At 43.2% G+C, this 12,708-nt stretch overlaps 1 protein-coding gene across 1 annotated transcript in view; it reads right to left on the bottom strand.

Annotated features, from left to right (window-relative positions):
* Positions 1-12,472, bottom strand: part of LOC119185755 (solute carrier family 41 member 1) — a 55,825-nt gene extending 43,353 nt beyond the window's left edge. Inside the window, 3 exon segments of the mRNA XM_075883253.1 lie at positions 3,446-3,517; positions 9,336-9,443; positions 12,125-12,472. Coding sequence (XP_075739368.1) covers positions 3,446-3,517; positions 9,336-9,443; positions 12,125-12,472 — 528 coding nt within the window.
* Between the last annotated feature and the right edge of the window lie 236 nt (positions 12,473-12,708).

Genomic DNA, 12,708 nt, shown 5'->3' with positions numbered 1-12,708 from the left:
TGTGAGATCACTTACTGGTGGTTGGGGTCCCGCTGCTTGGAGTTGGCGCAGCTCGTTCGCACGACGCTTCTTATGAACTCAGCGAGGGCATGCCTCTCGCTGTCAGCCCCAATAAAGCATGCAGCAGGGGTCACGTCGTGGCGTTCATACTGTGACGACCTATACTGGAGAGTACGCTCCATTGTGGTGGTCTCATTTATGAACTCTGCCACAGTCGTCGGTGGATTGCGCGCGAGTCCGGCGAAGAGCTGCTCTTTTACCCCACGCATTAAATGCCGCATTTTCTTTTCCTCGGACATTGCAGGGTCAGCACGCTTGAAGAGTCGAAGCATGTCCTCGACAAACATCGAAACTCTCTCGTTGGGTCGTTGGTTCTGAGAGGAAATTGCCTGCTCCGCTCTCTCTTTCCTTTCAGTGCTGCGGTACGCATCACGAAACTGTCGGCTGAACTCAGTCCACGTCGCAAAGGAACCCTCGTGATTCTCGTACCACGTTTTGGCAGAGTCTTCTAACGCAAAGTAAACTCTCCGCAGCTTGCGAGCTTCATCCCATTCGTTCATGTTGGCAACTCGATTGAAGTGGTCAAGCCAGTCGTTAACATCTTCATAAATGTCTCCATGAAATGAGCGTGGTGTTTGCGGTGCATGAAAAACATGCGGGAGAAAAGAATAGGCGTCGTTGGTTTGACTCGCCTGGTTGTTAGTTGAAGTTGCCATCTCGTCTTGAGAGAAGGGACCGTACTCGGGAGATAGTCCTCGCAGGCGGTGACTGCTTCTTGCCGTGGGAGCTGTAGCTGTCTCCAAGTAGCTCGGTGTGTCGGCTGGAAATCTGCAGCCGAGGCGCATTTACCCAGCACCTTCACCAGTACCACGAACGTAATTACAGACAGCGACGAAACGACGTCTTCCATGCCCTCAGACCAGGACATGCCCCCTTCTTTCTTCACTTCCAAAGGATTCCACCTACAGTTGATGAATCATACCCATTACCTGTGACAATATGATGAAAAGACGCGAGATGGCGCTATTTGAAGCGTTCACTCGATGGATGAACCGACGAACCGATGGAGAGATACAGATTCACAGACGGACACACAGATGCACAGACGGACGCACGCACGGACGCTCATACGGGCGGACGGACGCACGGAAGAACGCATAGACAAACGCACGGACAGGCAGACGAACAGACGCAGAAACGGACACGCGGACGGAGGCATGAATGGACGGACGTACGCATGGATGGTTGCAAGGGTTGATGCGTGAACGGACGCACGGACGGATGGAAGCAAAAACAAACGGATCGATGGGAGCGGGAATGAACTGACGAGCGTTTCGCCCCACCTCATTATCATTCATTCTGTGGATGTGCTCTGATTTTTTTAAGAACCACGGCAAGACAATTGTTACGCATTGTAGTATGGTGGTACACCTACAAGTAGTTTTCCTATCTCATTTTCACGGCAATAAAGTTACTTTCATACCAACAAAGTGTAGTCTTATTATAAAGGGCTCAGTTGGCCTATTATACAGAAAAAAGCGGAGACACTTCCTGAACATTTACAGGAAATCCACGCAGTAACTGGTGATGAGGGGGCGAAGCGTCGGTCGGTCGGTCGGTCGGTCGGTCGGTCGGTCGGTCGGTCGGTCGGTCGGTCGGTTGGTCGGTCGGTCGGTCGGTCGGTCGGTCGGTCGGTCGGTCGGTCGGTCGGTCGGTCGGTCGGTCGGTCGGTCCATCCATTCACTGCTATCACACTAGGGCACGCATTAGATGGACAAACGGATGGGCGGGCACTTCGCCCCACTCATCATTACGTATTCCGTACATCTAGTGTGAATTGCTTATTATGAATGCACAATCTTTCCTCTTTATTCATAAACTATACAAAAACTGCTAATGCCACCTAGTGAGATTTCTGAAGACACATATACACAACGCCATCTAGTGAGCAATTTTCAAAACTGACTAAAACAGGCTACTACAACAGACTATTAGATAGGAGGGAAAGACCCACAACCCCAAAAGCTTCGGACCTAACATTTGTAACTCTACTGTTTCCAGCAATGCAAACTTTGCCCTAATGGTAGTAGAAAGTAGCACAAAACAGGAAAAACTTCATCATTACAATTGGAAAACTGCTATTTGTAGAGTTACGGCCGTTTGTGATTCTATAATAAAAATGTAAACTTTTCTGTTGATGTTACGTTTCATCTTTAAATTTAGGTAACGTGAACTTTGTTATTGAATTTATTTAGGAGAGCTACAGCGAACATTTACCATAGATGATAATTTAGCCTTTTTTGTCTCAATGGCACACTGAAGCCTTTAAGAATTACCAAACCATAATCAACCTATGAACTTTTACCCGTCAACCTACGTTTCACAAGTTCTGGTGACATTGAAAAATAACTTTTTTTGAATATATCTCCCAAAGTGAAGGTTCTACTCGATTGTGGCCTGTGTGAATACTTTTCAATTCTATCGTGCTCCCGAATCGAACTCTTCGTTGATATTTTCGTAGAAAATATTGCTGCAAAGTTCTACTGAGACCCGCGAAGTAAATATAAAGTATTGTGAATTCAACCTATTTACTGAATATTTATAATACTGTTATATTTATTTTTGTTGCTTATAAATTATCCAGATAGAACAACGCGACAAGACAAACTGTAGTATAAATGGTGTTTCTGCATATAGTTGAAACAAGTGCGTTCGAACATTGTGACCAATTAGGTGAGCAAATGAGTGTTAGCGTGCTTAGAGTTGCATTTTTAATGATTACAATGAATAAATTTGCCCCTACAACCTGTGCCACTGCCATACTTGTTTTCTGTTTCCACAAAATGATGAGAGCTCTGCATCTACAGGAGCAGCTTCCACATTCATCAACCTGTATTACTTCCAACGAAACTACCCCGTCCATGTCTCTTGTGTATTCCACTTGAAATACTTAACAATAAATACTTTTTTCGATTCTATAGTCGAAAGCATGTTGTTAGCGTTTAGAGTTTTGATACACGTGAACTACATTAGTGTCAGTGCTGGCATAACAGACCACAGATAATTACTCATTTGTTTCGTACACCAGACAAGTTATCACAAGAAGTTATCATCATGCAGGCCTTTTTCAAGATATCACACAGGCAGAAATTTTATAACCACAGTCTGAAATGATGGGTAGAAATGCTACACAGAATACCTACTTACACCAAAATAAATCTAGCAAAAGTAGTGGTTTTCAGTGAAAACAATGAACATTGCATTGCAGAACGAAATTGTAAAACTATTTATTGGGTTGGTTTGTTCATATATTTATTCACCCTATATAGTAATCTCCATTATGACCACTTAATTATTCACGTGAAATATATTCTCCTTTCAGTTCACTATCAAAAGCTTTCGAAGATTGTAGCAGTAATTAAATGAGCAAAAGTAGGTACGTTACCTGCAAGAGGGCGATGTTTGCAAATATCATGGGTAGTTGTTCGCGAACCCGGTTCAGGTTGCCCAAGTTTGCCTGCGAGATAAATAAAATATGCCTTGTAGTATATTGCATTCGGAAACAAGGTTGAACTATTTTAAGTATAGGATATACTCTACTATAAAAGAGCCTCAAAGGGGGCCTGTGACACTGTTTGAACACGTATTTATCATTAGTTATTCTGGTGCTGTGGAACCCATTACTATCTTTGCACACACGAAAACGTCAAAATCGACGCAGTTGTAATTTATTTCACAGGCTAAACTACCTTTTTTCAGGCTACCGCGACACACAGCGAATATTTTTATTATAAGAAGTAACGTCATGTCATGTGGCGTGATGACAAACACCGTACTATTTTGATTAGCTTGATGCGAGAAATAGCAGGCCATATTCGTATGGTGGTAGCTAGGCCTATGAGTGAATGCTAAAACAGCAAACATCTTTTTTTATACTTTTTCAGAATGAGATCATTCCTCTTTCGAAATGATGTGTTTTCAGAACAACGAACACAACACTTAACCTGCGAACGATGCTATGGCACACCGGCAACTAAAAATAAAAACTTGTACCGAGTTTTTAGCGAGCCAAAAATGCAACAGGCGGTGAACGCCCGCGTTGCCGAATAGAACGCACCTTGCATGCAAACTGAGAACTGACTTTGCCCAAAGCGCATGTGTGTATCTTACATAGTGTGACCATGTGAGCATCTGCTACTCGACGCATGTGGTTTGTAGTAAGCACGCCATCACGCCCTCAAAAAAACCGATCAAGAGGTATGGTGCGAAAGCCACCAAGAGATGACATTTTTATGATGTCCTTATGAGACGCGCGCTGTGATTGGAAGTGGTCTTTGACGTCATCAGGCGAGTAACATGTGAAAGAAAACGTTTCTCGTTGTCGTCTGCTAAAATATTGAACTTTGAGGACTCATAATTTCACTTTCCGTGTACCAATGTTCATCACTCTTGTTGCATTTGTTTCAGTAATCACTGCTACACGCGTTTCAGTGCTAAATAAGGCTGTAGTAAAAGTGTCGCGGGGCCCTTTGAGCCATCTCAGTACATCTTCAGTCCTACGCCCGTATTCATACACGCTCTTTTTCTTGAGCTTGACTTACCGCCACCTTCAATGCCACACAAATGCGTTTACGACAGAATACTACCGTGGGTGGTCCTGAAGGCGGCGCCAAGGCACCACCAACGCATGACAACTGGTGCAGTCTCGTGAGCCTCATATAAGCAAAAAAAGCCTACCTCTCCCCCAATACCCCACCCCTAAAAAAGCTATAGTTTAGTACCTGAGGCAATGCACAACAGGCCATGTGTGCTCCCACAAAGTCCCAATCTGGAATACAAAATACAACATTTTATAATACCTCAAAGCAAACCTATGCACTCTATGTGCATCTCGCGCTTCGGAAGAAGTATTTTTTTCTTGCTGAAGCACTGGAAATTCATTTTTGAAGTATATAGATGGGAAAACTGAAAGTAATTTCGGTAAAGCAGCAGTGACTACGTGCGTTTGACGGGTTTTCGTTTTCCCAAAGGTAGGAAAATTTTATTAGTTCTAAGATTCGTTGTACTTTTATAAAGTTGAACGACTTTATAAAACAAAATAGAGCAGAACCGAGTGAATATACCATTTAGAATTAGCTTGCTGGGACGTTCGGCATTCTAAATTTTAGTGAGCAAGTTGAGAATATTATATTCAGTATTTTCTATTCCCGAAAATTAAAGTGTACTTTGAAAAGTACGTTCAGTTATAATGAGTTCAAAGTGTAACGTGAGAGCAATGTCCTGTCCTTATAGTGCGTACTTCAAAAACCTCGATGAAAATGTTTTATGTGTCATGTAACCCGAAAAGTTCAAATCGTGGATTACTTCAATGTAAACGATAAAGCTGAAAGTAGCTTGTGTCAATGAAGTTTTTGCATATAACTGTACTCTCTGTAGAGGGTAGTACACTTTCAACCAGAAACATTTATGAGAGCTAAGTATCTGTTTTTAGCTTTCTATGCACCCACTACATTGTAGCAAGCGGATACGTGCCTTAACGTCCGTGATTTTGTCATCTGTGGCAGGCTTCAAACCACGAGTCATTATGATTATCGGGTGTTATTACACCCAGTGTCAATGTACTCCTGTACCACGCGATTTTTACAGCGCTATGTCACGTTATATTATGAAGCCTGTATACAACACTTTTGTGTTTGTAAAGCATGAAAGTTCTTTTGACTGCATTTTCAAGTACAGGAAGTAATTTTAGCTGCATTTCCGAGCATCGACGTGGCTGTGTGGCTGACTACATGTTTGAAAAGGAAATGGCTGGCATTCGATCCTCACTCGGTCCCGGACATGCTTATCGTTAATTCATTTCATTTGACTCTTGTGTCAATCATGGACAAGATCATAATTTTTTGCTCCCGACGAACGATGCCGTCCCCGATGCAGACGCCAGCATATCTGCGAAACAAGCTTTCTGACGTTATCACGTGAAAAAGTGTGGCTCATCCACGGGAACATGGTAAGGATGTTGGGGCAGCGTTATCAAGATGGTATCGGACTGGAATTCGCTGACGTGTAGCAAGACCGCGCTGCCAGGACGACTTACTTTTGTGTCCGCATGACTCTTTCTGCAGCAAAGCTACACTTTATTCCTCATATGGCTGGGCGCAAACTCTAGCTCTTTGTTAAAGTGAACCTCATAAGACTACGTCATGTTTCACCCTCTCGCCTCCTCATTTCCCCTGTCATGCTCACAAGACTCCTCCACGCCCTAACTTCCCTTCCCACCTTCTTGCTATGCTATGTAATATTATGCATGGTTAAGGAAAATTCCTGCATTCAGTATGCGCTATAGCCGTCATTTCGACATCTTGTCTTCAATTCTGCACTACTTTCTTCAGTGCTTCTGTATGCGTGCTTCATACCCTCTCCTTCAAAACAAGCAAAAAGTAGTAGAGGGCAACTTTAAAAGCGGGCATGGTGGCGATAAGGAGGCCGCCATTTCGAATTGGGTTCTTTAAAGGGAAAAACGCATTCCCTCAAAACGAAAAAAAAATGCGAGGGCGTGGAGTTGGAGGGGGAGAGGGGTAGATGCATCAATGAATTATGAAATATATTATGATTATGCTTAATTCATTCTCAATCTGGCGGAGGCCACACGTGTAAATTGTACGTCAGAAATTGATATAAGGCCTCCACTGTCATCAGTTTTTGTTGGGTATGTACTATGTCATATTGCATGGATTCAAGAACTCCCTTGAAAAAGTTCATAACTAAGTTATTACTGCGTATTTTCTTTCCTAGCGATTGGAAGTTTGCTTTGGCACAACGCTTTAACTTAGCGGGTCATGACTTCGATGACCCGCTAAAAAAATACTAAAGACAACTATTAGGTCGACGTTGACTGTACAAATATTGCTCCATAAGCCTCAAGTTTTACTTTTGTGCCAAGGAAAGGCCTATTTTGAAATAAAATCATGTTTTAGTGGTCCGCAACGAGTTAGCGCACTTCAAATTACTTGCCTCAAAAAGTGGACAGTTCGGACCAACTGGCGTCACTGTTGCAATGCACAACGTTGCCCGGCTTTCTAGCAGCATATCGAAAGCAGTGGGAGCCACAGCAAAAAATACGGCCATAGATCAACTTCCCGCCATTGGCTCCAGGATTGGAGACGTTTTTTGGTTCAACTGTGCCCCGCTATATGGCACCATCTGTACAGTGTAACTACGCGGAAATTGCATTTTTGAACCACTTGCGCCATTCCCCATAGTTACGTCTGCCGTTTTTTTTCATTAATCAAACAGAAACTAAATGCAGCATTTTATTGCGTATTTTGATGCACGAAGGTTCTTTATTTAGTGCAGTTGAACAAATTACTAGAAAGTAACTGTACGTGGTTCATCTGATGTAATCGGGATCATTTTACGAATGTCTGACTGCGGCGCTTGTGTTCTTGAGGATTTACCCAATTTTACGGTAAGTAGCGCACTGTCGTTGATAAAATTGACGTTTTAGATGCAGTCATGCATTGAGCTTTCTTTCTGGCGGAAATAGTTAATATACTTTAATGTCCCTTTAACATTACAAACATAAGTTCCAGTATGCATGCCAAGTTGTGTTTATGCATCTATGTCTATTGCATTGTTTTTGCGATCAAAGTGACTAAAGTTATGCTAAGTGCTATAGTAGCATCAAATTTGAATGACTTTCAAAGCGTCACCTTTATTTTGTACCTATTTACAGAGCGCTGAAGGGTTTTACTATTTTATAACCTTAACAAGCACACCTGAATTAGTGAACTTTGCTTCTCTTTTAGGCCACACTGGTTCAAATAATGACTGCATTTTGTCTAGTAACAGTACTTAACTAGCTTCAGGATACCATCTTATAGACGATTCCTCTTCAAATCTTCTGAAAATTGTGTGCAATAACAGTAGTGGAGCGGGGATTACGCTTATGGACAAGACGTAAAGTCCATGAAACTGCGAGTATTAGGGTGAGTCAGATACTTCAGTTAGGCGTCTTAAAAGTGTGCCTAAACAAGGAAGAATGGGTTCGTTGTTTTATGAGATGCAAACATCAAAAGGAGCTTATGCTATGGAAGACGCCATCGAAAATCAATAAGTTTTGTAATTTAGGTGAGGGTGTGATTAAAATTTAAACATGATACTCTAAGGAGCAACTGAAAGCTACAGTCCTACAGGCACGCATAAAAACGTATATTCGAATAGTGCAAGTTGAATAGACAAGTGAGGACGTGGATTATACCCCTGTCACACGGGCACTTAAATGTCTTTTAAGTAAGCGGTCTTTTTCTGAAAAGGAGTTTCTGACAGCAGACACACGGCACAGAGCGAACTCCTTTTCAGAAGCGGTCTTTTTCGTAAGCGGAGTTCGTCGATCTCTTTTACGGCTCCGAATGAGTAGCCTCGAAACCAGTGGGCACCAGCAATTTTCGAGTGGTGGGAAAAAAAGAGCAAATGCTTATTTTTCTGTCACCAAACCTCTTTGTAACAACAAATTTCATATCCTGCAAAAGGCGTAATGAACTCTTCTAATGGTTATTTCCTTTTCTACTCTCGTAAGCAGCTACAACGCGCCGGCAATATCACGTGGTGACGCTCGGTCTCGCGCCGCGCCATTTTGCACAAGCGAGGAAAGCGTGGCAGTCGTGTGTTTGCCCGTCATTCAAGTTGTCCGAGTCCGAGCGTCTATGGCCAACTCCACAGATCAAGCAGCCGGCGCCCCACGGAAAAGGCAGCGTCTGCAATGGTCGGAAGCAGACACGTTAACCTCTCCTTGGCTGCTTTTGCAGCGTCTGCCTCGCTTTCCAGAGCGAGAAGGCAGGCCTTGAGGCTTGCGATCCTCGCTTTTTCTCCCGTGCGGTCGCCCATAACGTGTCGAGAGCAGTAGAGAGCAGCGAAAAACAAATACGGTAAATAAAAGCCCAGTGGTGCCTAACGGACTTGTGCACGTCGCTAGTTATGGGAATGCTTCCTTAACTAGTGCAACAAACTTTCACACTGGTGTTTATTCATGTCTTATTCTTAAATTTATTTGAAGAAACGAGCAGTGCAACAAGTGTTTAATTTGTACATCTTGATACCTCGTTTAATTTTCATTGCTTTTCTTTTAACTGCTAGCGCCACGATTTCGCAAGCGTCTTCGAACGGAAACACTAAATGGAGATCGTTGCTGCCATGTGTCTGCGCCGCAAACACCTTTATATTAAATGTCTTTGAACTTCGTAAAAGACAGCTTACTTAAAAGACTTTTTGCGCGCCCGTGTGACACAGGTATTAGGTCTGTATTATGTGGGTCGAAGAGTGGCACACTGAATACGCACCTGGGTGCTAAGCCTCGCAACCAGGGTCTGCTCCAGGTTGCCGCTGAGTCCCAGCAAAGGTGGAATGACCACGAATATGTGGTGCACTATCACATACACCGGCCACTCCTGCATTGTTGGAATGAGAACATATAGAGCAGGCTCAAACAAGGTGTAGTCGCAAAACAGAATGCGGTGTCCCCCAACACCAATAAAAGTCCGAACATTTTTTTCTCTCAACTCTTTGCATCTTATTACAGAGGAGCTAAACTCAACAAGTGTCACTTAAGCTTTCCTGCGAGCAATCAAACGATATTGCTATGATTTGGTCCAGCTTGAAAATTTCTAGAAATTTTCGGTTGTGATCAGTAAGACCCATATCCACGTGTCGTACTAGAACTTGAGCGACCACCTCGTGCTGCATTGCTTGTATAAGCAAAAACTATATATTTTTTTAATTTCAGTAAGGGTAAAATCTTTTTTACTAACCATTCGACCAGGACACGTAATCATAGCATATGTGGCCACTTTTTACATTAAAAAAACAGATTTCAGTTGTACCATACATCAAAACAAAGCTTTATTTAGAACTTTTAAAACAATGCAAATAGTTTTTATTCGTTCAATTTTACGGAACTCCAATTACAAAGACCTAATGATGGTTTAAATTGGATAGCTACTCAACCCAACAAGTCAGCCTATTTTTAAAAGGTGGTTGCTTTTGGTCAGCCACTTTGTATATATTAAATACGTAGCCGTCAAAAACAATAACCATAATCTGTTTGGTCGTGCTTACGGAGGCAAAAAGTTCGCTGCGATTTCCTTACTAAATTCATAAGTTGCAACAAGAACCATTCACTTTGAAATACGAGGTAATACAATTACTGCAAATGAAGAATACTGGAACTACTTAGTACAACAGTTTATATTCCGCACTATTACCGCAGTTTGTGCAGTGCTGTTTTAAAAGGCGCGATGGAGAACAATTTATCAATTTGAAGGTTTCGAAGCTTGACAATATGCGAATAATCAATTCAGGGCGTGTGATTAGGACTGTGATGAGAAATATTTTACACGTACTTTTTTGCCGAAATACTTGAAGGAGTTGTTAAAAGCTACACGCACACGACCAGTGCATGCCCATGAACTCAATGGATTCTCTAGTGTCGTAAATACGGGTTGCTCTCGTTTTTATAGAATAAAGTTTGTGAGACGCTTCATTGCGCTGATCCTGCAGTGAAGGCACGTCAAGCATGTCATAAGGCCTTATTTTTTAGCAAGTTTCTTCTGTGGAAAATGCTATGGCGCTGGCAATGTGTGATATATAAGCAACCTAATGGTTTAACCACAAGCCCTCTGAAAGTTGAGTACTGCTCGAATGTTATGATGAAACTGCAACAAATTTGTGAACGAATCTAAAAATGATGTAGTGCCTCAAGTCAGTAGTTGCATATATAGCATCATAGGAGTGCGTACAGGAGAGACATAGGGACGTGGCATTCTATTACTCACTTAAAAGGGTGTTTGCAGAGTCTGCCTCATGCGTTTGTTCAATTATGAATACACAGGTATTTTAAACTATTGGCAAGTGAAGACACCTGACGTTGCATTTCAGGAACTGTCTACTTCCCGTCTTCAACTCAGGCTAGCCCTTGGGCGAAGGAAGTCTCCGCATGATTTCCAAGTTCTTAACCCATTGTAATGCACGTTGTCGTTTGGATTTTGCCAACGAAGAGGGAGGGGGGCGAGTGCGATGAAAATTGACTCTCACACTAAATGGGCAACCCTAGCCACGCCCACGATAGAATCTCTAGATTTATCAGTTTTACCACAAATGTGTTTTTGCCGAGGTGCACCACAACTCCGCTGACCTATTTCCGTCACTGATATCGCGCAAAATATATCCTCACCGATGGCAAACTTCTCCCCGGGTTTCGAACATACAACCTCCCAATGCACAGCGGGCGGCACAAAACCACTAGGCCATGGAGTGTACGTTGTCCAGCTTTTCATACACATGATAGGTCGTTCAGCGCGTTCACATCTGTAGCGAAATGGCACGAAAGACATGCATTGGGCACGCGGTAAAGGTCGTCATCCTGTGTCTGAAGATGCGTGCTCGTCTTCACAAAACGTGGTCGTTCATGCACGCCCACTAATCTCGCGATTAAGGCGCTATGTACTTCTTGCACTTCCACGGCAAGATTGCTTTTAAGTTACAGTAGTTAAGGTGAGCACGAAGGTTGCTTCGCTAGCTACTCGAATTGAGTTTATCCAAAGCTGCTCACACACGAATAAGTAAGAATTCGATCCGCGACAAATGTTACTCTGCACGCGTCCTGTGTATGCTCCTTTCGTGCGTGCTTTCTCCTCGAGCTGCACGCTGCAAGTTTCGAACTGCTTGCCGTATTTCGCGTGATATTATAATTTGTTTCTGTAGCATATATTCGTTCTACTTTGTGCACGAACAAAGCAGAATAAACTGTCAACTGCTTCTGATAGGGCACGTTTCTCTTTCCTAATATACTAATTCCCAGACAGTAAAATCAGCCATGACATACTTTACTTTTATTTGTACTCTCGTTTCTCCCTTTTTTATTATGGAGCGGCTCCAATTGCTGCCTCACGAAATATTCACAATTGAGAGACTGCGCCTACTTGTTTCGGTCTGTTTTTTTTCTTTCTTCATTTGTGAGTGTCTCCCTTATTACAACAGTGCATTTTAATATTTCACAACGTTTATCAAACTTGTTTATGAAGCTCTTATTTTAAGTGACTCAGTAGTTCGCTGTTACACTCAGCCATTTTACCTTGACCACGTCGAGCAGGATGCCAGCCAAGGTGGAGCCGAAGCCAGCCAGGATAAAGGGCACAAACACCTGGAGCGCCGTCGAGGTCAGCTGAGCGTTCATCGTTCGTTCACCAGGAGTGGCGCTCCCAATAGCCGTGTGTGGCACACTTGCACGGCCGATAAGGGCAGTGCCGACGCAGGCGTCAATCGAGAGGGGTGCACCCGCCTCGGACGGACAAGGATCTGGCGTTGGTGAAAGCATGAACGACGCCTGGCCGATCTCACGAACAGGCAACGACAAGCTTACGTCGTCGTTGCGAGGGTCCTGACGGCCTCCCTCCGAGGGTACCGTGGTGGATGGCCGCATCGAAGCTACAGTGCGTAAGCGTTGCAAAATATGTAATCTGCTGCCTTCATTTTACGCAATACTGCCGCTTTGTGGAGACATCATTGGACTAGGTTCTAAATAGCGTAAGACTTGGTTTAGTTGCTTGCGGGTAGGAGCGTGTAGGCGATGTGCTAAAAATATTAAGACATTCCGAATTGTGCCTAATATAGACCCTTTTCAAAACTGTAAAGTTTGCTTTCCTGCTATGTGGCTTG

This window comes from Rhipicephalus microplus, unplaced genomic scaffold, assembly GCF_043290135.1.
Source record: "Rhipicephalus microplus isolate Deutch F79 unplaced genomic scaffold, USDA_Rmic scaffold_15, whole genome shotgun sequence".
Taxonomy (NCBI): domain Eukaryota; kingdom Metazoa; phylum Arthropoda; class Arachnida; order Ixodida; family Ixodidae; genus Rhipicephalus; species Rhipicephalus microplus.
Note: the sequence above shows the minus strand (reverse complement) of the source record. Positions and strands in the feature narration are given on the sequence as shown.